The sequence below is a fragment of the Salmo salar genome, chromosome ssa20 (genome assembly GCF_905237065.1).
Source record: "Salmo salar chromosome ssa20, Ssal_v3.1, whole genome shotgun sequence".
NCBI lineage: Eukaryota > Metazoa > Chordata > Actinopteri > Salmoniformes > Salmonidae > Salmo > Salmo salar.
The window spans coordinates 67,706,368-67,734,212 of record NC_059461.1 but is presented as its reverse complement, the minus strand read 5'-3'; the positions used below and the strand labels follow the sequence as shown (position 1 = coordinate 67,734,212).

At 43.4% G+C, this 27,845-nt stretch overlaps 1 protein-coding gene across 1 annotated transcript; it reads left to right on the top strand.

Moving 5' to 3' along the window:
• Nucleotides 1-792: 792 nt before the first annotated feature.
• On the top strand, nucleotides 793-27,704 carry LOC106581115 (tumor necrosis factor receptor superfamily member 19). Its single transcript, XM_014162870.2, has 10 exons — nucleotides 793-1,338; nucleotides 1,794-1,884; nucleotides 2,231-2,344; nucleotides 10,177-10,355; nucleotides 10,527-10,612; nucleotides 23,490-23,654; nucleotides 23,811-23,936; nucleotides 24,144-24,246; nucleotides 24,730-25,034; nucleotides 25,871-27,704. The coding sequence occupies exons 2-10, from the start codon at nucleotides 1,819-1,821 to the stop codon at nucleotides 25,873-25,875; spliced, it is 1,149 nt and encodes a 382-aa protein (XP_014018345.1). The 5' UTR covers nucleotides 793-1,338; nucleotides 1,794-1,818; the 3' UTR covers nucleotides 25,876-27,704.
• Nucleotides 27,705-27,845: the final 141 nt, after the last annotated feature.

The following is a 27,845-nucleotide window of genomic DNA, read 5'->3' as shown; positions in this document are numbered from 1 at the left end:
TATTTGAAATTTGGGGCAATAATGAAAATATGCAGCGCCTACCTCAAGTTTGTATAATCATGACACAAATCTCTAGAATTTATTTACAACATGCCCTGACATGTCTAAAAATTATCTACTCTGACTGAAAAATTGAACTTTCCACTCACTCTGCCCCCCTCCCTCTCTCTCTCCCCTCCCTCTCCTTCTCTCACTCTGTGTTTGAGTTCTTCCTATTTAAATAGCCTTGAAAGCAGAAATGTTAGTAGGCCTAGTTAGGACTGAAGTAGAATTATGATTTTTGGGAAACACTGAAGGCTAGGCCTACGTGAGAAGGGACGCTATTTGTTAAAATTAGCATTAGACCTACATGTATTATATTGTAAGAGTTCATAGGTTGTTAATAATCTCATACATTATTTACAGGTAATTTGTAAATGTTTATATGGTATTATTGGTCAGGTCAATGTTGTTGCTCTAACAATTTAGGCCTAATCAACAACATTAATGATTTGACCTTTATTGTAACAATTTACTAAAGTCTATAAACATCTTATGAGCTCTTTATAAACTGGTTATGAACCCTGCATAAACTCTCAACGTAAAGGGTAGCTACTGCAGCCTATCTTATCCAAACTGTCCACTATAAAGTAGAGACAGTTTGCTCTCAGCCTCTTTCAGATTGTTAACTTTCTGGCACTGGCTTTCTCTCAAAAAAAACTGCAGACAGTCCGCCCGACCAATCCCAGAACAGCAGAGTGGCGTCATAGCATCTGCAGCTCATTCAGATGAAAGGGAATGTTGAGGGCTGTGCTCAACTTCAAACCCAAGCCTGGCATCAAACAGCGAACCCTCAGATAAACCAAACAAACAGACCAGGGATCGCATAGAGGGAGGCGGCGCTGGAAGCGCATTTCAAAGCAGAATAACAACACAACCAGATCTCGACGCCTTGCACTTTGCAAACTCTTTGCATTTCCACATTTTAATGAGCCCTCTATCTTATATGCAATTGTATCGACATGAGGTTATTGTCATATGATCATAATGACCTGTTTGTAGCTGTAGTGTCCACCCTGTGGTTGCGCTTTGATGTAGGCCTAGTGGCCGATCAGAGATCAGATTACATGCTTTAGATCGCAGCTATCCCTGCCTTTGATCTCCGCTCTGATTTTGTCTTCAATCCGGGGATTCGCCTGGACTGGAGTAGCGCAGTTGAGCAAAGAGCACATCGCATGGCTGGAATGGTCTGGAGACCTATGCAGAAGGCACAGGAGTGGATATCTGTCTGAAATTACACTCATTCAGGCAGGGAAAGGACAATTTAAGAACCCATCAGACTACAGCAGCACATACCAGGTAAAACGTGCAGAGGGCTGCAGTTGTTTTGTAACCAATATGATTTTGAGACATTCAACAAACTGAAACCATTAACACATATTATGACTTTTGACAAGATCATTCTGTCATAGCCCTGGCTGGTTTGAGGAAGGATGAACCATCATTGTCCTCGCTGAAAATATCAACTAGCTCATAAAAAACATTGTTACAATGTTACAACATAGTTGAATACGTTGCAAAGTTGGTATGTTGTGTCTATGTTGTGATTGGTCACTATGTCAACCTGTTTGGAGGAAAGTGGCTGAGAACAAATATAATTTACCTGCTCATCAGTATTGTGGTCATTTTCACTGGCCATACATTGGGCTTTTGACAGCAATCCGAGGTTCCACAGTATTCCTTTATGTTTGTTTTTTGTTGTTGAACAGAGAAGAAATTCACATCTTCATTCTATATCTTTCTCTCTTTTCCAGAGTCATTCTGCAGTAGCCCCTCAAAATGTCCTTGATACTTGGGCACACCTGGTTATTTCTACTGACGTTACATGTAATATACTCATCTCTGGTGAGTTCTTTCTGCTTTGAATTTACCCAACTAGTGTGATTCCAGGCGTTTGACAGGCCATTTATAGTCCGATCTGCGATCTGTAATGTCCACATATAATAGACTATGTAATAGTCTCCATTTTAAATTACTGTTGTCAGATCTGGCATGGACATCAATGTGTGGACGGACAGATATAGTAGTCTACATAGTTTGAGGAGTAAAAGCCAGTGGGTAAAATACTGGCACTGTTGTAGGGGGATTACGCCCGCGCTGGACTCAGTCCACATGATCTCTTACTGATGAAAGGCGTGATGAAACGCAGGAATCACTAGCTGTTCAGTATCAAATGATTATTTCCTCTCAGGTTCCTGTAACAGCGGAGGAGGAGACCAGAGAATGCAGGGAACAGGAGTATAAGGATCAGCATGGGAACTGTAAACCCTGCAAGCAGTGCGACGCCGGGCAGGAGCTATCAAAGGTTTGGAGCCTAATAATGTACGCTATATAGACAGTAAAACTCAGACATCAATAAATTATGACCTCCTTATGAGTGCCCTTAAATGTACTGCACTTTACATACAGACTTTAAAAATCTGTGGGAAATGTAGTTGGCCCAATGATTCCCTCTCAGTTGAACGAGTTTATAGCATGCTTCATCTCAGTTGAAAGGAAAACATGTATCATTGTTTCCCTTGATCTATAAAAAGGAAAGAGACTAAAACCATGATAATACTAGATACAAACAGACCACTTAAATCATGTTGTAACTTCCTAAACCTGAATAATCTCTGGATAAGATATACCCTTGGTAAAAAAAACACAGCTTTTTTTTGAAAGACAACCGTTCATGAATAGAATGGATTCCAGTGTTTAGAATAGTGAATCTTATCCAGGGGACTGAGGTTATTTATGACTTCCTCTGTTTAATGGAGAAAAGGGCCAAATGGCTTTTGTAGAACACAGACCGCTCTTTAATCAGTCACACCCATACTTCGACCCTCTGTTGCTGAATGGATTCCATTGTTTTTCCCCAAGTTCCCTGTCCAAGTTATTGTCTCCATTGTTTGATGGAAACCATGCATAAACATGCTGTACAGTGAGAGGGGTATGCCTTTTATCACTATTCTTGCCAAAGACATGGTGCTCTGTGTGGGCTGTGAAGAAATGGGTTGGAAGGCCCTGAGCAACGTTAGTTTAGCAATGCTCTTTCCCTCCTATCACTTAATCATATGCTCAACTAAGAACAGGTAAAAAAAAACTTCCATCTTATACTAAATTTCCCTCTCATAAACATCTGTTGCACACATACTTGTCTACCAGGTTGCCTTTTATCTTGGTACACACAGACATGCAGTCAGTGGTGGTACGCTTCAGTGGGCCTCATGTGCCTCTGCCAGTTCAACAGTCATGAATACTCGGAGCCCTGGGGTCCTGGTTAATAATTGGCTGCCTCATTCATTCTAAGTGGTTGCGGGAAGCCATCTCACAGTGTAGGGAAGCTCCGAGCAGGTAAATAGTGCACCTCAGTGGGGAGACTTTCTAATAAGGCTGATATATGGAACGTAATTATACCAACTTCACAAACCTATTAGCTCTTCGTTCAGGGAACCACCCAAGCATCAGGGATGTCCTTTATTAAAAAGTAGAACCCCCGGGCCACCAGTGGTTTCAAGTGACAGATATAGCTAATATACGATTCACTCTGACCCAAGTGGTCTCGACAACAACCGTCATTAAAGTTTTGACCAGGGCCCAGGAACTTGGAGAACGAACAGGATGGTATTTAACGAGCTACCTGGCCTTGAGAGTCAGATTGTTTCGAGCTCTTCTGAGTATCACACAAATCAAATCAAATAACATTTTATTAGTCACATGCGCTGAATACAACAGGTGTAGACCTTACAGTGAAATGCTTACTTACGAGCCCCACAACTCTCACTTGTGCACTGGTTTCTTCTGTCTATTAAATCCTTGAACGAAAATGACAGAAGTCTTCACCTTGTCTTTCATCCAGCATTTCTTCACACTTGAGGAAATCTACAATTCCTAACAATACATACTTACAGTACATACATACATACATACATACATACATACATACATACATACATACATACATACATACATACATACATACATACATACAGTACACACATACAGTTGAAGTTGGAAGTTTACATACACCTTAGCCAAATACATTTAAACTCAGTTTTTCACAATTCCTGACATTTAATCCTAGTAAAAATTCCATGTCTTAGGTCAGTTAGTATCACCACTTTATTTTAAGAATGTGAAATTTCAGAATAATAGTAGAGAGAATGATTTATTTCTTTCATCACATTCCCAGTGGGTCAGAAATTCGCATACACTCAATTAGTATTTGGTAGCATTGCCTTTAAATTGTTTAACTTGGGTCAAATATTTTGGGTAGCCTTCCACAAGCTTCCCACAATAAATTGGGTGCATTTTGGCCCATTCCTCCTGACATAGCTGGTGTAACTGAGTCAGGTTTGTAGGCCTCCTTGCTCGCACACACTTTTTCAGTTCTGCCCACACATTTTCTATAGGATTGAGGTCAGGGCTTTGTGATGGCCACTCCAATACCTTGACTTCGTTGTCTTTAAGCCATTTTGCCACAGATTTGGAAGTATGCTTGGGGTCATTGTCCATTTGGAAGAGCCATTTGCGACCAAGCTTTAACTTCCTGACTGATATCTTGAGATGTTGCTTCAATATATCTACATTTTTTCTGCCTCATGATCATCTATTTTGTGAAGTGCACCAGACCCTCCTGCAGCAAAGCACCCCCACAACATGATGCTGCCACCCCCATGCTTCACGGTTGGGATGGTGTTCTTCGGCTTGCAAGCCTCCCCCTCTTTCCTCCTAACATAACAATGGTCATTATGGCCAAACAGTTCTATTTTTGTTTCATCAGACCAGAGGACATTTCTCCAAAAAGTGCGATCTTTGTCCCCATGTGCAGTTGCAAACCGTAGTCTGGCTTTTTTATGGCGGTTTTGGAGCAGTGGCTTCTGCCTTGCTGAGCGGCCTTTCAGGTTATGTTGATATAGGACTCGTTTTACTGTGGATATAGATACTTTGTACCTGTTTCCTCCAGCATCTTCACAAGGTCCTTTGCTGTTGTTCTGGGATTGATTTGCACTTTTCGCACCAAAGTACGTTCATCTCTAGGAGACAGAATGTGTCTCCTACCTGAGCGGTATGACGGCTGCGTGGTCCCATGATGTTTATACCATTGTTTGTACAGATGAACGTGGTACAAGGATGAACCAGACTTGTGGAGGTCTACAATTCTTTTTCTGAGGTCTTGGCTGATTTATTTTGATTTTCCCATGATGTCAAGCGAAGAGGCACTGAGTTTGAACGTAGGCCTTGAAATACATCCACAGGTACACCTCCAATTGACTCAAATTATGTCAATTAGCTTATCAGAAGCTTCTAAAGCCATGACATCATTTTCTGGAATTTTCCAAGCTGTTTAAAGGCATAGTCAACTTAGTGTATGTAAACTTCTGACCCATGGGAATTGTGATACAGTGAATTATAAGTGATATAATCTGTCTGTAAACAATTGTTGGAAAAATGACTTGTGTCATGCACAAAGTAGATGTCCTAACCGACTTGCCAAAACTATAGTTTGTTAAAAATTTGTGGAGTGGTTGAAAAACGAGTTTTAATGACTCCAACCTAAGTGTATGTAAACATCCGACTTCAACTGTACATACATACATACATACATACATACATACATACATACATACATACATACATACATACATACATACATACATACATACATACATACATACATACATACATACATACATACATACAGTTGAAGTCGGAAGTTTACATAGACTACCCAAAACGTTTGACCCAAGTTAAACAATTTAAAGGCAATGCTACCAAATACTAATTGAGTGTATGTGAACATCTGACCCATTGGGAATGTGATGAAATAAATAAAAGCTGAAATATACTGCTCAAAACAATAAAGGGAACACTTAAACAACACATCCTAGATCTGAATGAAAGAAATAATCTTATTAAATACTTTTTTCTTTACATAGTTGAATGTGCAGACAACAAAATCACACAAAAATAATCAATGGAAATCCAATTTATCAACCCATGGAGGTCTGGATTTGGAGTCACACTCAAAATTAAAGAGGAAAACCACACTACAGGCTGATCCAACTTTGATGTAATGTCCTTAAAACAAGTCAAAATGAGGCTCAGTAGTGTGTGTGGCCTCCACGTGCCTGTATGACCTCCCTACAACGCCTGGGCATGCTCCTGATGAGGTGGCGGATGGTCTCCTGAGGGATCTCCTCCCAGACCTGGACTAAAGCATCCGCCAACTCCTGGACAGTCTGTGGTGCAACGTGGCGTTGGTGGATGGAGCGAGACATGATGTCCCAGATGTGCTCAATTGGATTCAGGTCTGGGGAACGGGCGGGCCAGTCCATAGCATCAATTCCTTCCTCTTGCAGGAACTGCTGACACACTCCAGCCACATGAGGTCTAGCATTGTCTTGCATTAGGAGGAACCCAGGGCCAACCGCACCAGCATATGGTCTCACAAGGGGTCTGAGGATCTCATCTCGGTACCTAATGGCAGTCAGGCTACCTCTGGCAAGCACATGGAGGGCTGTGCGGCCCCCCAAAGAAATGCCACCCCACACCATGACTGACCCACCGCCAAACCGGTCATGCTGGAGGATGTTGCAGGCAGCAGAACGTTCTCCACGGCGTCTCCAGACTCTGTCACGTCTGTCACATGTGCTCAGTGTGAACCTGCTTTCATCTGTGAAGAGCACAGGGCGCCAGTGGCGAATTTGCCAATCTTGGTGTTCTCTGGCAAATGCCAAACGTCCTGCACGGTGTTGGGCTGTAAGCACAACCCCCACCTGTGGACGTCAGGCCCTCATACCACCCTCATGGAGTCTGTTTCTGACTGTTTGAGCAGACACATGCACATTTGTGGCCTGCTGGAGGTCATTTTGCAGGGCTCTGGCAGTGCTCCTCCTGCTCCTCCTTGCACAAAGGCGGAGGTAGCGGTTCTGCTGCTGGGTTGTTGCCCTCCTACAACCTCCTCCACGTCTCCTGATGTACTGGCCTGTCTCCTGGTAGCGCCTCCATGCTCTGGACACTACGCTGACAGACACAGCAAACCTTCTTGCCACAGCTCGCATTGATGTGCCATCCTGGATGAGCTGCACTACCTGAGCCACTTGTGTGGGTTGTAGACTCCGTCTCATGCTACCACTAGAGTGAAAGCACCGCCAGCATTCAAAAGTGACCAAAACATCAGCCAGGAAGCATAGGAACTGAGAAGTGGTCTGTGGTCCCCACCTGCAGAACCACTCCTTTATTGGGGGTGTCTTGCTAATTGCCTATAATTTCCACCTGTTGTCTATTCCATTTGCACAACAGCATGTGACATTTGTCAATCAGTGTTGCTTCCTAAGTGGACAGTTTGATTTCACAGAAGTGTGATTGACTTGGAGTTACATTGTGTTGTTTAAGTGTTCCCTTTATTTTTTTGAGCAGTGTAAATCATTCTCTCTACTATTATTCTGACATTTCACATTCTTAAAATAGAGTGGTGATCCTAACTGACCTAAGACAGGGAATATTTACTAGGATTAAATGTCAGGAATTGTGAAAAACTGAGTTTAAATGTATTTGGCTAAGGTGTATGTAAACTTCCGACTTCAACTGTACATACATACATACATACATACATACATGAGTGACTGCCCCACATATAGTGCATGCATACTGGGAACTTTGCAGTGAGCCATTGGCAAAGAGGCAACCAGTCTTTGATTTGTAGACACTAGACATTGAAAGAGTGTGGCAGTGTGTGGGGAACGTTAGATGGCACACTGCATTAACAAACTCACATTTTTTTCCGAGCTTGTTCATTACTGGATCAGATGACTGGCCCCCCTGGAGACTCTTGTGATTCCCTGCTGATCTCTCCCCGTCTGAACATACTTTAACCCCAGCTATCCAGCTCTCTCTTTTCCCTCCACACAGCTCTACATTTGTGCTGTTTTGCTTGGTATTCTCACCAAAAACTAGATCTGGAGATAGGAGTATAATGAGATGAGTAAGCACTGGCTTTTGTGCTCACTTTGAGGCTAGATCATCCTAAACCCATGGAAGTAATGACACACTTGAAAGCTAATTTGCCTATACCCATTAGCTCCATTTAAATGAGACTGTAGCATTATGTGATTCCTGGCTGCATCCCAAAATGGGATACCTTGACAGCATCTTTATTGTAAAAACAAAATGTGTTTCCATGCAATTATCTGAGATGTTTTCTCACATTAGACACCTGATCAGGTCAGGGTGTTAGACCTTGTTTTGATCCTTTGTTATTCATGCCAAAAGACTGAAAGAGATAATTCCTGGATGTTACAGCACTGCCTGGGTGGAGAGGGGACAAGTTGGCTGAGTGCTCCTTTTGTTCTGTGCCCTAGCCTGGCCCGTGTACGTGGCAACCCTCTCCTGCCATGCATTGCCACATGGAGAGAGTCTTTGCCAGCACCCAGCTTTGTGGGGATCAATCCTCCTAGGGCCCCTTCATCTGGAAGTGGGACGATGATCCTCCATCCAAAACCACTCTAAACAGCTCTGCTCTGACTGCTTTGCAGCGGCTAGTCTTCCGTGGCGTGCACTAGGAGAAACTCAGGCTCCAGGGTTCAACATCATCCACAAATCTAAATTCAAACCGTATTTCCTTCTTTCTGTTGTCATCATCCCCCTCCCCTCTCTCTCTCTCTCTCTCTCGCTCTCGCCTTTCCACTGTTCCCTGCTCTGCTGGTGTGAAGGTCCTTATATGGAGAGCACACAACAACAGCTGCATCCCTGCCCTAGCCCTCCTCTGGCCAGAGCCCAGGTCCAATGTCGTCTCATGTGTTTGGCTGAAATGGCCAAATTCCTCTATCTTCTGCCCTGACTCTGTAGGGCCATAATGGGATCCCCTCTTTGCCTCCCTTTTTTTCTTTGCCAGTCTGCCCAACCCCCGGGCTCCTGTGCCCACATTCCGGGGCTACTGCATGCCCAGGCGGTGAGACGGGACACGGTCGAGGAGAGAAGTGCCCTGCTTGAATCTGACCTTCACGTTAATGATATATGAGCCCCCCCCCCGCCTGGGAATGCAGTGTGGTAACAGTGGTTTAACAGTGGATGGGGGCAGCTGCTGCAGACAATAAAATGACTGAAGTCATTCCAGCAGGGTCCTTTTACTTGGTGTGGGATGCGATGATCAGCAGGAATGTAAATGTTCCTATTACCATAGGAAATCAAGGTTGCCAGCCTCTGTGTGCCAAATAAATGCTATATAGTACCAAATAGGAATCACATTAACACTAGACCTACTACATACACCTCATTATATATTTTTAGACAGAACAGAAAAGGATATATTTTCGTGTGTCTAGAGGAAAGCCATGAGAGTTTGTGCACAGGCTAGAATGAAAGGTAGCCTGTGCATGGGAGAGAAAATAGAACTACTGGTACTCAGGCTGATTGGCAAAAACAATATAATGATATACTAATATATATATATATATATATATATATATATATATTCTCGTGTCCCCATTTATTAAGGTGTACCCGTTAATCCAATGGTAAACAGATACACTCAGGTTATATAGATAATATATTCAGGGTGATAATATATCCAATATGGGTCTAGTAATATTGCCATTTTGGATTCGCTGTAGGGGTTAAAGCCTGACAACTAAGCTGGTTCCATTTTAGATCACTCATTCAGTAATGAGATGCTGTGCTTTTTAAGTGCAGGTCCCATTGTAGAGACCAGGAGAGGTTTTCAACTTCTTACGCTTGTGCACCTCTCCATAATCCCTGCCCCCTAGCTAACTGAAGCGTTGCCTACATACACTGGCCTCTCAATCACCAGGACATTCGCTGAGTTGTTCCAGAAAGAACCAATCACACAAAAACCCAGCAATAAACTTGCAATAATACAACAGTGGGTGTCCCTGAGGGCCTTTTATCATTCAAATACTTGGCCATTCTGGGGCCTGCAGTGGAAGGCCCCTCATTGATTCTGAGAGAGTCAGGGGGATTATTGCCAGTGTAAGATGGACTCTCAAAAGATTTGGACTATTGTTCCCTTACGATCTTGGAAGCCAAGATCATTCTTTAATTCTAGACACCCTGGTATCCCACATTCAGAGCCTTTCTCCAGCTGCCCCCAGCCCCACCTCTCACCCGGGGGATTTCTCCTGTTAATCCCTCCAGGAATGTGGCTTTGGTTACGGAGAGGATGCCCGGTGCGTGTCCTGCAGAAGCAACCGCTACAAAGAGGACCGGAGCCTGCAGAAGTGCAAGCCCTGCCTGGACTGTGGCCTGAACAACCGCTTCCAGAAGGGCAACTGTTCCACCACCAGCAATGCTGTGTGCGGAGACTGTCTGCCCGGGTGAGGGAGGGGCTTAATCTCTTACAACAACTACTCTACTTCTACTACTAGTGAACTACTGCTCTGTTACTACAGATAATGGTCAAAGTATTGGTTCATTACCTCATACAATCAATTAAGCAGATTTATGAGAACTTTCATAATAATCCAATGCTATGTTGTGTTTAACAGGTTTTACAGGAAAACTAAGCTGAGCGGATTCCAAGATATGGAGTGCATACCATGTGGGGACCCTCCACCTCCATATGAACCACACTGTGAGCACTCACACTCTCTTGTGTAACATCAGTTTATAAGTACTATCCGTAGCTTGAATGAGAAGTTGAGAACATCATTCATTGAGAAAACTATTGAACTCCATGCTAAAAGTACAGTCAAGACCCCAAGAACATGTTAGGCCATAAAAAAAACACTATTTCTTATATTATTTTTTTTAACCTTTATTTAACTAGGAAAGTCAGTTAAGAACAAATTCACATACTGCACCTTCATCTAAAACATGCCAGCACAAGGCCCTTAGAGTAATCAGAACCACAACTCCAATGGATGGAGAAAATCATAGCTCATACAGTAAAGTCTCATTGAGCCAGCCAACTATGTTTATTGCTCAAATAAATGCTTAGTTTTACAACCAGGCCCATAAATGTTGAAATGGATACTGTTAGCATAATAGTCGGTCTTGCCAGAACTGGATTATTTTAGCTGGGACCATACAATACGACCCATCATCATCGCTCCATTATCATGGACTGTTGAAAACCTCTTAAGTTAAAGTCTCCATCCACATATTTCAAGATGAAAAGTAGCTGCAATGTTTCGAAATACACTATATATACAAAAGTATGTGGACACCCCTTGAAATGAGTGGATTTGGCTATTTCAGTCACACCCGTTGCTGACAGGTGTATAAAATCGAGCACACAGCCATGCAATCTCCATAGACAAACATTGTCAGTAGAATGGCCTTTTTTTATTTAATTTTACCTTCATTTAACCAGGTAGGTCAGTTGAGAACAAGTTATCATTTACAACTGCAACCTGGCCAAGATAAAGCAAAGCAGTGCGACAAAAACAACAACACAGAGTTACACATAAACAAACGTACAGTCAATAACACTAAATAAAATAAAAATAGAAAAATCTATGTACAGTGTGTGCAAATGTAGAAGAGTAGGGAGGTAGGCAATAAATAGGCCCTAGAGGCAAACATAATTACAATTTAGCATTAATAGTGGAGTGATAGATGTGCAGATGATGAATGTGCAAGTAGAGATACTGGGGTGCAAAAGAGCAAGAGGGTAAGTACTAATATGGGGATGAGGTAGTCGGGTGTGCTATTTACAGATTGGCTGTGTTCAGGTACAGTGTTCGGTAAGCTGCTCAGACAGCTGATGCTTAAAGTTATGGAGGGAGATACAAGACTCCAGCCTCATAGATTTTTGCAATTCGTTCCAGTTATTGGCAGCAGAGAACTGGAAGGAAAGGTGGCCACAGTAAGAGTTGGCTTTGGGGTTGACCAGTGAAATATACCTGCTGGAGCGCATGCTACGAGTGGGTGTTGCTATGATGACCAGTGAGCTGAGATAAGGCGGGGCTTTACCTTGCAAAGACTTATAGATGACCTGGAGCCAGTGGGTTTGGCGATGGATTTGTAGTGAGGGCCAGCCAAGGAGAGCATACACGTCGCAGTGGTGGGTAGTATATGGGGCTTTGGTGATAAAACGGATGGCACTGAGATAGACTACATCCAGTTTGCTGAGTAGAGTGTTGGGGGCTATTTTGTAAATGACATCGCCGAAGTCAAGGATCAGTAGGATAGTCCGTTTTACGAGGGTATGTTTGGCAGCATGAGTGAAGGAGGCTTTGTGAAATAGGAAGCCGATACTAGATGTAATTTTGGATTGGAGATGCTTAATGTGAGTCTGGAAGGAGAGTTTACAGTCTAACCAGACACCTAGGTATTTGTAGTTGTCCACATATTCTAGGTCAGAACCGTCCAGAGTAGTGATGCTAGTCAGGCGGGAGGGTGCAGGCAGCAATCAGTTGAAGAGCATGCACTTAGTTTTACTAGCGTTTAAAAGCAGTTGGAGGCCATGGAAGGAGTGTTGTATGGCATTGAAGCTCGTTTGGAGGTTTGTTAGCACAGTGTCCAAAGAAGAGCCAGATGTATACAGAATGGTGTCGTCTGCGTAGAGGTGGATCAGAGAATCACAGCAAGAGCGGCATCGTTGATATATACAAAGAAAAGAGTCGGCCTGAGAATTGAACCCTGTGGCACCCCATAGAGACTGCCAGAGGTCCGGACAACAGGCCCTCCGATTTGACACACTGAACTCTGTCTGAGAAGTAGTTGGTGAACCAGGCGAGGCAGTCATTTGAGAAGCCAAGGCTATTGAGTCTGCCGATAAAAATGCGGTGATTGACACAGTCAAAAGCCTTGGCCAGGTCGATGAAGACGGCTGCACAATACTGTCTTTTATCGATTGTGGTTATGATATAGATTAGGACCTTGAGCATGGCTGAGGTGCACCCATGACCAGCTCAGAAACCAGATTGCATAGTGGAGAAGGTACGGTGGGATTCGAAATGGTCGGTGATCTGTTTATTAACTTGGCTTTCGAAGATTTTAGAAAGGCAGGGCAGGATGGATATGTCTATAACAGTTTGAGTCTAGAGTGTCTCCCCCTTTGAAGAGGGGGATGACTGCGGCAGCTTTCCGATCTTTGGGGATCTCAGACGATATGAAAGAGAGGTTGAATAGGCTAGTAATAGGGGTTGCAACAATTTCGGTGGATCATTTTAGAGAGGGTCCAGATTTTCTAGCCCAGGTGATTTGTAGGGTTCCAGATTTTGCAGTTCTCTCAGAACATCAGCTGTCTGGATTTGGGTGAAGGAGAAGCGGGGGGGGTCAAGTTGCTGCAGGGGGTGCTGAGATGTTGGCCAGGGTAGGGGTAGCCAGGTGGAAAGCATGGCCAGCTGTGGAAAAATGCTTAATGAAATTATCATAGATTTATCAGTGGTGACAGTGTTTCCTATCCTCAGTTCAGTGGGCAGCTGGGAGGAGGTGCTCTTATTCTCCATGGACTTTACAGTGTCCCAAAACTTTTTGGAATTAGTGCTACAGGAAGCAAATTTCTGCTTGAAAAAGATAGCCTAAGCTTTCCTAACTGACTGAGTATATTGGTTCCTGACTTCCATGAAAAGTTGCATATCGTGGGGGCTATTCGATGCTAATTCAGAACGCCACAGGATGTTTTTGTGCTGGTCAAGGGCAGTCAAGTCTGGGGTGAACCAGGGGCTATATCTGTTCTTAGTTCTACATTTTTTTAATGGGGCATGCTTATTTAAGATGGAGAGGAAAACACTTTTGAAGAGGAACCAGGCATCCTCTACTGATGGGATAAGGTCAATATCCTTCCAGGATACCCGGGCCAGGTCGATTAGAAAGGCCTGCTCGCTGAAGTGTTTTAGGGAGCGTTTGACAGTGATGGGGGTGGTCGTTTGATCGCGGACCCAGTACGCACGCAGGCAATGAGGCAGTGATCGCTGAGATCCTGGTTGAAGACAGCAGAGGTGTATTTAGAGGCCAGGTTCGTCAGGATGATATCTAAGAGGGTGCCCATGGTTACGGATTTAGGGTTGTACCTGGTAGGTTCCTTGATGATTTGTGTGAGATTGAGGGCATCTAGCTTAGATTGTAGGACGGCCGGGACGTTAAGCATGTCCCAGTTTAGGTCACCTAACAGTACGAATTCTGAAGATAGATGGGGGGCGATCAATTCACATATGGTGTCCAGGGCACAACTGGGGGCCGAGGGGGGTCTATAACAAGCGGCAATGGTGAGAGACTTGTTTCTGGAAAGATGGATTTTTAAAAGTAGAAGCTCAAATTGTTTGGGCACAGACCTGGATAGTATGACAGAACTCTGCAGGCTCTCTGTAGTAGATTGCAACTCCGCCCCCTTTGGCAGTTCTATCTCGTCGGAAAATGTTATAGTTAGGGATGGAAATTTCAGGATTTTTGGTGGCCTTCCTAAGCCAGGATTCAGACACGGCTAGGACATCCGGGTTGGCGGAGTGTGCTAAAGCAGTGAATAAAACAAAGCTTCTAATGTTAACATGCATGAAACCAATTATTTTACGGTTACAGAAGTCAACAAATTAGAGCGCCTGGGGAATGGGAGTGATGCTGGGGGCTGCAGGGCCTGGGTTAACCTCTACATCACCAGAGGAACAAAGGAGGAGTAGGATAGGAATACGGCTAAAGGCTAAAAGAACTGGCTGTCTAGTGCGTTCGGAACAGAGAGTAAAAGGAGCAGGTTTCTGGGCGCGGAAGAATAGATTCAAGGCATAATGTACAGACAAGGGTATGATAGGATGTGAGTACAGTGGAGGTAAGCCTAGGCATTGAGTGATGATGAGAGAGGTTTTGTCTCTAGAGGCACCATTTAAGCCAGGTGCGGTCACCGTATGTGTGGGGGGTGGAACATAAGGGCTAGCTAAGGCATATTGAGCAGGGCTTTAGGCTCTACAGTGAAATAAGAGAAAAATTACTAACCAAAACAGCAATAGACAAGGCATATTGACATTAGGGAGAGGCATGTGTAGCCGAGTGATCATAGGCTCCAGTGAGTAGCTAGGCGAGCTGGAGGCACGGCAATTCAGACAGCTAGCAAGCCGGGGCTAGCAGCAGGCTAGCAGATGGGGGACGTCGTAACGGAGAGTTGAAACCCCCCTCGGACGGTTACGTTGGCCTTACTGAAGAGCTCAGTGACTTTCAATGTGGCACCGTCATAGGATGCCACCATTCCAACAAGTCAGTTTGGCAAATGTCTGCCCTGCTAGAGCTGCCCCGGTCAACTGTAAGTGCTGTTATTGTGAAGTGGAAAAATCGAGGAGCAACAACAGCTCAGTCGGGAAGTGGTAGACCACACAAGCTCACAGAACGGGACTGCTGAGTGCTGAAGCGCATAGTGCGTAAAAATCGTCTGTCTTCGGTTGTAACACTCACTACCAAGTTCCAAACTGCCTCTGGTAGCAACGTCAGCACAAGAACTGTCCGTCGGGAGCTTCATGAAATGGGTTTCCATGGCCGAACAGCCGCACACAAGCCTAAGATCACCATGCGCAATGCCAAGCGTCGGCTAGAGTGGTGTAAAGCTCGCCGCCATTGGACTCTGTAGCAGGGGAAACGCGCTCTCTGGAGTGATGAATCACGCTTCACCATCTGGCAGTCCGACAGATGAATTTGGGTTTGGCGGGTGCCAGGAGAACACTACCTATCTCAATGCATAGTGCCAACTGTAAAGTTTGGTGAAGGAGGAATAATGGTCTGGGGCTGTTTTTCATGGTTCGGGCTAGGCCCCTTAGTTCCAGTGTAACGAATTTTTAACGCTACAGCATACAAAGACATTCTAGATGATTCTTTTTAGGGAAGGCTCTTTCCTGTTTCAGCATTACAATGCCCCCATGGCCTGCAGAGCCCTGACCTCAACCCCATCGAATACCTTTTGAGATTAATTGGAACGCCGACTGTGAGCCAGGCCTAATCGCCCAACACCAGTGCCCGACCTCACAAATGCTCTTGTGGCTGAATGAAAGCAAGTCCCTGCAGAACTGTTCCAACAGCTAGTGGAAAGCCTTCCCAGAAGAGTGGAGGCTGTTATAGCAGGAAAGGGGGGACCAACTCCATATTAATGCCCATGATTTTGGAATGAGATGTTCGATGAGCAGATGTCCACATAATTTTGGTCATGTAGTGGACCAGTGTTGAAATGATTGCATCACATCATGCTTATTTAGTTAGGTCTTGAATGGAATAAGAGAGCGCATTGCCACATGATGTACAGCTGAAGTCGGACGTTTACATACACTTAGGTTGGAGTCATTAAAACTTGTTTTTAAACCACTCCACACATTTCTTGTTAATAAACTATAGTTTTGGCAAGTCGGTTAGGACATTTACTTTGTGTATGACAAGTAATTTTTCAACAATTGTTTACAGACAGACTATTTCACTTATAATTCACTGTACCACAATGGCTTATTAGCTTCTGATTGACTCAAATTATGTCAATTAGCCTATTGGAGGTATACCTGTGGATGTATTTCAAGGCCTACCTTCAAACTCTGTGCCTCTTTGCTTGACATCATGGGAAAATCAACAGAAATCAGCCAAGACCTAAAAAGAAAAAATTGTAGACCTCCACAAGTCTGTTTCATCCTTGGGAGCAATTTCCAAACGCCTGAAGGTACCACGTTCATCACATTCCCAGTCGGTCAGAAGTTGACATACACTCAATTAGTATTTGATAGCATTGCCTTTAAATTGTTTAACTTGGGTCAAACATTTCGGGTAGCCTTCCACAAGCTTCCCACAATAAGTTGGGTGAATTTTGGCCCATTCCTCCTGACAGAGCTGGTGTAACGGAGTCAGGTTTGTAGGCCTCCTTGCTCGCACACGCGTTTTTCAGTTCTGCCCACACATTTTCTATTGGATTGAGGTCAGGGCTTTGTGATGGCCACTCTAATACCTTGACTTTGTTGTCCTTAAGCCATTTTGCCACAGCTTTGGAAGTATGCTTGGGGTCATTGTCCATTTGGAAGACCCATTTGCGACCAAGCTTAACTTCCTAACTGATGTCTTGAGATGTTGCTTCAATATATCGGCTTGCAAGCCTCCCCCCTTTTTCCTCCAAACATAACAATGGTCATTATGGTCAAACAGTTCTATTTTTGTTTCATGAGACCAGAGAACATTTCTTCAAAAAGTACGATCTTTGTGCCCATGTGCAGTTGCAAACCATAGTCTGTCTTTTTTTATGGCGGTTTTGGAGCAGTGGCTTCTTCCTTGCTGAGTGGCCTTTTAGGTTAATTCGATATAGGACTCGTTTTACTGTGGATATAGATAATTTTGTGCCGGTTTCCTCCAGCATCTTCACAAGGTCCTTTGCTGTTGTTCTGGGATTGATTTGCACTTTTCGCACCAAAGTACGTTCATCTCTAGGAGACAGAACGCGTCTCCTTTCTGAGCGGTATGACTGCTGCGTGGTCCCATGGTGTTTATACTTGCGTACTATTGTTTGTACAGATGAAAATGGTACCTTCAGGCGTTTAGATATTGCTCCCAAGGATGAACCAGACTTGAGGAGGTCTGCACTGAGTTTGAAGGTAGGCCTTGAAATACATCCACAGGTACACCTCCAATTGACTCAAATGATGTCAATTAGCCTATCAGAAGCTTCTAAAGCCATGACATAATTTTCTGGAATTTTCCAAGATGTTTAAAGGCACAGTCAACTTAGTGTATGTAAACTTCTGACCCAATGAATTGTGATACAGTGAATTATAAATGAAATAATCTCTCTGTAAACAATTGTTGGAAAAATGACTTGTGTCATGCACAAAGTAGATGTCCTAAACGACTTGCCAACTATAATTTGTTAACAGGAAATTTGTGGAGTGGTTGAAAAACAAGTTTTAATGACTCCAACCTAAGTGTATGTAAACTTCCGACTTCCACTGTATCTTCAGAGAGGACATTCTTAAACTGTGTAGTGCAATTTGCTAGCACTTTCTATGTATCCACGGAGGTCTATTAAGCATTTCTTAAAGGGGGTTTTGTTCATAAAGCAGCGTATTGAATTCCAGTAGGCCACTACTACATCTCATTAGCCACCTTTTTCCGGCCATTACCAGTGGTTAAGTAGAGCCTTATGATTTTCGGCACTCACACAGAGAGAGTGGGATAGCTAACTTATACCTTTTGGTAATTGAGTGTGACTTCCTGATGCTTGTGGAGGCCACAGCTGTTCCTTGAGAAGGTTTGGCAGCCTGTGTGTATGAGCCGTCCAGCCAGGTCTAGCACCCCTCTGTTAGATAAATGAAGACGTCTCCAGGATATCAGACAACTTGAACTCACAAACTCAGTTTACATTTGCTCTTCCTGGGGATGTAAAAATGTTTGCTCAAATGTAGTATGTAAAGCTGTGTCCCACCCTCAATATGAGGTAGTTTTATTACTACCATTACTACCAAAATATTTATTTTCAAGCAATAACTATAAAGCATGCAATTTTAGTAAGAGAGTCTACATATGACTAAACCATATGTAATCACCCTGAACATGGGCCTTGGGACATCTAAGCAATGCATGTCTGTCTGTGTGTCTGTTTGGCTGGCTGTCTGGCTTGCCATTTTGATTGCAGAGGCCCATGAAACAAAATGGCCATTGTGAGCAAAGCTGGTAGTTACTACAGGGATCTCAGTGGAATGCTTCCAAATGTTTGAAAGTCTTCATATCTCTTCCTCCGGTTTTATCTTGTGGACGGTGGTGAAAACTTAAAGGGCACATCATTCTAGCCATACTGGCCCTGGGCTAAGCTGCAGCTGTGCAGGGAGGCACTTCAGTCTCCCGGCCAGTTTCTGGAGCAAAGTAAAAATGAGATTGTGTTTTATGGATTCCTTCAGTCGCTTTAATGTATTTCCTCTGCTGTTGTTTATATCTGTGTCATGGTAGAGTTGTATTAGTTGTCTGGCGAGAGGCCGACCGTATTCCCCCCAATCCCCAGCTCCAGAACCGTTTTGCCATTTTTTTACTCATTCCAAACAGATTTACGCCAAGGTCAAATGGGAATTTAGTCTGTTGGTTTGGTAATAGAAAAAACAATCATTGCTTTGGCTATAAGCTGTTTTTTGTTCCACCCCCTGACATTCCTTTTATATAAGTTGGAAGCTTAACGGTCAGATAATATTCTTTGGCACTTTAAATCAAATCATTTCAAAATGTATTTGTCACATGTGCAAAATACAACAGGTGTAGACCTTACAGTGAAATGCTTACTTACAAGCCCTTAACACTTTTTTCCTTAACTGCATTGTTGGTTAAGTATTTACTAAAATAAACTGAAGTAAAAAAAGGAAAAAAAGAAAAACGAATAATTAAGGATCAACAATAAAATAACAGTAGCGAGGCTATATACAGAGGGTACTGGTACAGAGTCAATGTGCGGGGGCACTGGTTAGTCAAGGTAATTGAGGTAATATGTACATGTAGGTAGATGTAAAGTGACTATGCATAGATAATAAACAAAGAGTAGCAGCAGCGTAAAAATGGGGGAGGGTGGGACAATGCAAATAGTCCGGGTAGCCATTTGATTAGCTGTTCGGGAGTCTTATGGCTTGGGGGTAGAAGCTGCTAAGAAGCCTTTTGGACCTAGACTTGGCGCTCCGGTACCACTTGTCATGCGGTAGCAGAGAGAACATTTGGACCTAGACTTGGCGCAATGGTACCGCTTGCCGTGCAGTAGCAGAGAGAACATTCTATGACTGGGGAGGCTGGAGTCTTTGGCAATTTTTTGGGCCTTCCTCTGACACCGCCTGGTATAGAGATCCTGGATGGCAAGAAGCTTGGCCCCAGTGATGTACTGGGCCGTACGCACTACCCTCTGTAGTGCCTTGAAGTTGGAGGCCGAGCAGTTGCCATACCAGGCGATGATGCAACCAGTCAGGATGCTCTCGTTGGTGCAGCTGTAGAACCTTTTGAGGATCTGAGGACCCATGCCAAATCGATTCAGTCTCATGAGGGGGAATAGGCATTGACGTGCGCTCTTCACGACTGTCTTGATGTGTTTGGACCATGATAGTTTGTTGGCGATGTAGACACCAAGGAACTTGAAGCTCCCAACCTACTCCAATACAGCCAATTTGATGAGAATGGGGGTGTGATCGGTCCTCCTTTTTCTGTAGTCCACAATCATCTCCTTTGTCTTGATCACATTGAGGGAGAGGTTGTTATCTTGGCACCACATGGCCAGGTCTCTGACCTCCGACCTATAGGCTGTCTCATCGTTGTCGGTGATCAGGCCTACCACTGTTGTGTTGTCTGCAAACTTAATGATGGTGTTGGAGCCTTGCTTGGCCATATCTCAAACCAGGATTTCACAGCATACACAAAAGGAAGTCAGTTAAATTTTGTTTGAAGCAATCCGATGCAAATTCCACAAGCGTGCAGGTCAGCCTGTTGAAAGACAATGCAGACTCTTATCATATCTTCATACAACTGTAACACTTTTCCTAGAGATAGGGCATGTGGCCAGGGCTACTCAAGACCCTAAAACTCATGACCCGACTGATATCCATCCTCATTTCTCTCAATTTGTTACATTCAGACAACTTTATTTCAACCTTTCTTTTATTCTACTTTCCTCACTTTAAAGGTTCATGCCATGTCTCCTAACCACTGACTGTACAAAAGTACAGCGTTAGCGGCATGCAGGAAATTATCTAGATTGAGTTGCAAACCAACGCATGCCAAATGAGAGCGGTCAACCCTTAAAATCAACTCCACCAAAACAAAGTCACTCAAGAGCCAATCAAGACTTGACATGTGACGTGTTTACGCTCAGAGCAACAAAACTCCTCACCACTGCCGTAATCATGTATCCTTGCAAATGTATAAAACCACAACTGCATAGCAATGCTAGTTTGTTTTTCTTGCAACACTAAAAGGGGTGTTGGCTGTATTTATGATAGGAAGATCTGTTTAGCCTAAGACAAACTCTTGGTTGTGGAGGGCTCATACCTCTTTGGCAATGGGAAGTCATTCCAGTCAAAATCTCCAAAGTTTCACAAGTGATGTATGCAGATGGGGGTCATCATTAGTTTTCAGAAGGGGCCATTCGTACTTCCCACTTGGCAAAAACTGGTTGAATCAACATTGTTTCCACATCATTTCAATCCAAAAAAGGAATGTGATAATGTTGAATCAATGTGGAAACTGATTTGAAAAAAGTTATCAATGTAAGAGAATTTTGTATTTCTTTCACCTTACCTTACCATTTTTTGTTGATTTCAAAACTAGACGTTGAACTGACGTATGTGCCCAGTGGGTTGGTGGTTCCCTGTCTCTTTGTGGCCTGTCATACATAAGGCCATGACTTTAAGTTTGGCATTCCTAAAAGTCAACAGGGAGAGAGGAGAGCATATATCAAAACAAGCAGTTTATTGGCAGAGTGCGGTGTGTTGATACGATCAGCAAGTGAGGTCTCCTCAATGGGCCAGCCTTAATCTGTGTTTTCTGCAGCTGTCTGGGAGTGATAAGGGCTGCCACTGGGCTGGGGTGTGGGGAAGACACAGCTGGCTGCAGAGGGGAGTGGGGAGGGCTGACTGGATCAGAGGTGGGACGGCTTTGACATTGGGTCTCAACAACTGTACAGTGGAAGAAAACGTCTGAGAGGGTGTCTGCACCATGGTGAGAAAATGAGGTGCCTTGCTTGTGTAAGCATGGGTGTAGGTGTAAGCATGGGTTTAGGTGTTCAGTCAAATCTTTCAGCAAGTCATTTTGGATTACTTTGATAGAGGACGTTACAAAATGTTATTAGGAAGCACATTCCAAAGATTTTTTTTCAAGTTGTTTGATTTCGTGGAGAATGTTACTGTATCCTCACAAAATCATGTCAACCTATATCAAGTTATATTCCGCTATATAAACTGCCTTGTGTAATTTATGTATTTGCCTTGATCTGAGCAGTGCATTCCTGTTGACTCAATTGTCAAAACTGTTAGAAAACGACACTTGGTTTCTGTCATAACAGTTTAAGACCTACAGTATCTCCTCTGAAACGTCCTAATCTTGTTTTAATAAGCCGTTATCACCTGTTTGTTTACAATGAAATATTTAAATGATTATTTATTTAGCCCCCGGGTCAAACTGAAATTTTAAGCTTCGCTGGCAGTTTGGGATTTTTTTCTTCCTCAGATGGAATGTACAAATACCCTTATCCCCTATCCTCTATCCCGCTGGAATATAAAACCATTGGCCAATGCTAAAGTAATGTTTACATTGCATAACAAAGGGCTCTTGAATTTGAAAAGGCCAAACCCACTTTCTTTATGATTTATGATTAATGAACTAAAAAGCTAACAGCGATTGAAGGGACCTATTGAAAAATATTTTTCAAATTAAAAAGATATTAAACAGATCTCACACAATAACTAGTTTCTCTATGGGGAGCGAGTAGCCAGTCACTTTTTCATAGTAGGAAAATTATTACTTTAGGTATTTTGTTTGTTCTCTATGTAAACCTACACTCCAACTATGCACAGGTCATAACTCACTTTAAATTCTATAAGAATTGTTGTGATGAGAGAGAGTAATATTGACCAAAAATTACAATCACAGATAATACAATCATACCTCTGTTGCTTGTTGAAATAATATCAGTGGCCTTATTGCACGTGTTTACCTTGTGACGAGACATTCGTCATGTACCAAATTATTCCTCAACAAAGTTTGTTTGCTTTGTTGAGGAATTAAGCAGGTAGTGATATCCGATAAAGAATCATTACATTTTAGTCATTGAATCATAATTTAGCATAAGGAGATTGTATCTAATTTGTTATGACATCTGGCAAATTAAGCCCCGATGTTCCATATTCGTGGGAAAGTGTTTAATGAGAAGCTGTCCTCAAGGCCAGGTCCGTTGATGTGAGAGTGTGTGAACAGTTTGGGGTGGGGAGCCTAGACAGTGACATCAGATTTCCCTGGGGGCTAGCCTAGGACAGCGGCAGCAGTTGCAGTAATGGGATAAACACACGTGCACAAATGTGCGCACACACACCAGGCTTGTTTCAAACGTCTGGCCAGACTGCACAGACTTAATGATGGGCTGTCTGACTGGCATGAGAGGGCCTTGGGGTAGGGGGAAGAATGACTGTAATAACTCATCCTCTGGAGGGAGGGAGGGAGAGAGAGAGAGAGAACGAGCAACGAGTGAGAGAGAGAATCTACTCCAGGCTTTCTTCTTTGAGCCTCTGTCTCCTTGGAGGACTCAGTGGGTCAAAGACAGCTACTACATACCAATAATAAACATAGACCTAGAAAGGAGACATAATTCAGGTGTAGAAAAATACTTGTTTTCAATTATGGCCAGACTTTACTAGCAAGGTTATGACACAGTCGACTCTAAAATGTAGTCGTTCTCAAACTAGACAGTTCAAAAAACATATTTTATTTTCCTTTTTACAACTTCCCTTGTAAATTCCCATGTTATTATGTCAGAAGAAATACAGTGGTGACATTTGTTGCTCATATTTACTGTCTCTCTCTCACCGTCTCTATCTCTGCCCCTGCAGGCAGCGGGCGGGTGAACCAGGTCCCCATCCCCCCGGTGGTGACCAGCCCTCGGGACATGGCCCTGGCAGCAGTCATCTGCAGCGCTCTGGCCACTGTGCTGCTGGCCCTACTCATCCTCTGTGTCATCTACTTCAAGAGACAGCTGCTGGAGAAGAAGCCCAGCGGTGGGTGACCAACTTGAGCTTGAAATAAGTTATTACAATGTTGTGGAAATCTCAGTGCAGCATTGGGACCAACAGGTGGCTTTGCTATAGAAATATAGCAGCTGCTATCTTGCACTTGTTTAGGGTCTCCATTATGAAAGTGTATTTTTGCCTCAGCATCTCTAAGGTCCCAGGACAGTCCATACAGTGGAGCAGAGTTGTCGTGCCTGGACCGACGGAGGCTCCATGATTTCCCTCAGCGCCCATGCTGCCAGTGTCACCACGGGCCAGGCCACACCTGTGGTAGGTCCTATTACTGGTGGGCTTCTACATTCACATCACTCTTTATGAGCCTTGGTTCTCAAGCCGGTCACTCTGTCAAGTTGTGTGGAGTCTTTGACTGTATCACTATGGTACTGGCATCGCTGTATGGCGAGGCTTCTTGGCTAGGTCATCCATGCTTTCTGATGGTTGGCGGTCGGTACACGTTTTTTCCTGTGTGATCTCCAGGCCCAGTGCACCTGATCCCCTCCCTGTGCTGTGATGAAAGCTGCTGTTTGGGCCGAAGCAGAGACACCAGCCCCTTCCAGTCCCAGATCAGCCTCAACGAGGGGTGAGGAGCATGACACAACACCACTCACCTCACCTCCACTCAAAACCATCATTAATTAACCACCGATCTACATCATTTAACATTGTTCAACACCATCATAATTCATCAACACCAATCAACATCTATTCTAGTACATGGGTGCCCAAATATGAGTCAAAAGAACCAGTAACAAGTACAGCAACTGATATTGCTTGACATCATGTCTCCTGGATTCCCAGAAAGACCTAGAAGTGTAGACAGACATACAGTAAACCATTTCTGTGGTGGATAATGTTTGCGAAACCAAACAACATTCCTTTACACACCTCTGGTTCAGAACAGGAAGAGAAACACGGACAAGGCCAAAAACAATCTTGTTATGGTGTTAACTTTGGGTCTGTTTGGGAGATTACTGTCAGAGAAGTGCCTCCCTGGGACTGTGGTTGGATCATTACAGCTGGGACTGGGAGAGATTTATGATGCTGACACGGTCTCCATTTTCAGATGCGGCGTGAACCTCTGTGAGGAGAATGTCCTGGCCTATCTGAAAGCATATCCAGAGCCCTGCATCTCCAGAGAGGCCGACGAGACATGGCTGCTCATGCAGAACCCCGACTGTGCCGAAAGCTTGGGACCACCCTGCTGCAACCGAGAGGAAGAGGGTGAGGAAGACGAGGAAGAAGAGGAGGGGTGCAGGTCAAGTGAGGACACACAGGAGAAATCAACTGAACAGGCTAGACAGAGCCAGGAGAAGACTGGTGCCCTGACAGATGTCCTCCTTCCAAAGCAGCAGCCATCTTCACTGGAAGGTCAGTGGTGTCTTGCTGTACTGTATGAACTTTAATGCAGACACACACAGAATGATCCTCATTGTAAATACAGTTTGAAATTGAGCGATGCTTGGTGTATAACATACTTCAGATGCTCACTTAGGGTAAGCTTTCCCAGTAGTTATACATGAACCAAGCCAATGAGCGATTAACAAACACAGTAACACACTATTCTTCACTGTGTCAAGAAAAGAGGAAAGTATATGAGTGCAAACACTATTAAGCTCAGGAAACTGAAGGCCTTAGGTAAACTATGACATGAAAGGAATGCGCTGTAAAGAAAAATCGCTGCTTCTCCTTCCCCTCAAAAACGATTTAGAATTCTTCTACATAGCATACCTGTTTAATATGAAATTGCAGCGATAAGAAACAGTCGAGTCCATTAAAACAGATACACTGAAGCTTTTTCCATAAAGAGTGTGTATCTGCTAAATGGAGCTTCAGAGCCAGAGCAGATTGTCTGAACTGATGGAATCCAGTGAGTGAGCTCAGAGTAGAGCAGCAGAAGCCCCAGAAAAACACAGTCAAGTAGAAAGCTACAACACAGAAGCATCAGGACAGAGACATTGTGTCCTAACAGCATAGTTCAAACACACACACGCATACACTTATTTTACCACAACTGTTGCACTCCCTTTGATTGGCAGGGACAGTGTTGTGTCCATGGAAACTGGAACTAGTCAAGAAGCAAAGAAAAGGCCAGGCAGCGATCCCAGCTGAGCTTTCTGATGTTGCGACTCGGTACCTGCCTGACCTATGTTAGGTAGATAGATTACTAATGACCATGTGTGCTTTTCTCCTCTCTCTTTTTCCAGGATGACATGGATTTATTTGGCTCGTGTTCCACCCTTGAACCGCCCTGGACCTGAAAAGAGTGCAGAAAGATCCCGTTTCAGATTACAGTAGCCCACAGACCAATTCCCAAAAAGTGTGTGGTACAGAATCTCTTTCAAGCGGTTTGTGACCCACAACCTTCTGTTACACATCTGAAGGGACTATGTACAGTGCTATGAAAAAGTATTTGCCCCCTTTCTAATTTTGCATATTTTTTATACTAAATGTTATCAGATCTTCAATCAATACCTAATATTAGATAAAGGGAGCCTAAGTGAACAAATAACACAGCAATCACATACTTATTTCATAAATAATGTTATGCAACACCCAATGCCCGTGTGTACAGCAAAGCATCCCCAAACCATCACACTACCACCACCATGCTTGACTGTTGGTATAAGGTTCTTACTGTGAAATGCAGTGTTTGGTTTTTGACAGGCATAATGGAACCGATGTTGTCTAAAAGGTTATACTTTTGACTCATCTGTCCAGAGAACAAGAGTCTTAATGATCATCCAGGTGCTTCTTAGCAAACTTGAGTGAACCTTTTGGACAAGATGGGTCCCATTATGTCTGGCGAAAACCAAACACTGCATTCCACAGTAAGAACCTCATACCAATGGTGTTGGTAGTTTAAGGGTTTGGGGATGCTTTGCTGCCTCAGGACCTGGATGACTTGCCTTAATAGAAGGACTCATGAATTATGTTCTGTATCAGAGAATTCTACAGGAGAATGTCAGGCCATCCGTCATGCAGCAAAATAATGATCCAAAACACACAATCAAGTCCACATGAAAATGGTTAGAAAGCAACAAATTTGAAGTTTTGGAATGGCCTAGTCAAAGTCCAGACCTAATCCCAATTGAGATGTTGTGGCAGGACATGAAATGAGCAGTTCATGCTTGAAAACCCACAAATGTTGCTGAGTTAAAGCTGTTCTGCATGCAGGAGTGGGCCAAAATTCTTCCACAGCGTTGTGAGAGACTGATCAACAAATAAAGGAAGCATTTGGTTGCAGTCATTGCAGCTAAAGGTGGCACAACCAGGTATTGAGTATAAGGGGGCAATTACTTTTTCACACAGGGGAATTGGGTGTTACATAACTTTGTTAATTTAATAAATAATTATAATTTTTTTGTTATTTGTAAATTCAGGTTCCCTTTATCTAATATTGGGTTTTGGTTGAAGATTTCATAACATTCAGTATAAAAATTTGTACACATTTGGAAAATCAGAAAGGGGGCAAATACCTTTTCACAGCACTGTAAATAAATGCTAACAAATGACTTCACAGCAAAATAAAGCACAAGAGCAGAGCCTGAAAAGAGGCTGCCGGGCCAGAGGCTGATGTAAAGAAGTTGAAAGGATGCTAAATGATTGTTGACTGGTACAAAGTAAATAGATGCCGTCCCCTTTGTTTCTGATGTCTGCTTAAGTAGGTGACTAGCAGCAACGGTACCACGGTGTGACTGACTATTGATGTGTTTTGTCATGAAGTCGCTGTTACAAGTTAATAACTGGCAACATCTCCTTAAAGGGCCTAAGAGAAGCATGTCAAAACGTACATCTGTGATTTCTGGTGCACATGGAAGACAATCTAGATAATACTGAACAAGTTAAGACAATGAGGAATGTTTGTGTGTGATATCAAATTTGTTGTAGATATTGTAAAATAGAAAATAGGTTAATATTTTTGTAATGTAGACATGACTGACTAGTGACAAATATGCCTGCTTTTTTCAGTTGTAGTATTGGTGGTTGTGCATATACACTTTCATTTGATATATTTGTAAATAAACCACTTCAACAAGACAAACTGTGATTTTGATTGTTGTTGAAATATCTCTAGTGACTAACATTAAAATGGCCCATCTTTAATCCTACACCAATTGCAACAGACAGCCTTCAATCACTACGTCACACACACTACATTCACTTCAGTATACAGTGGCG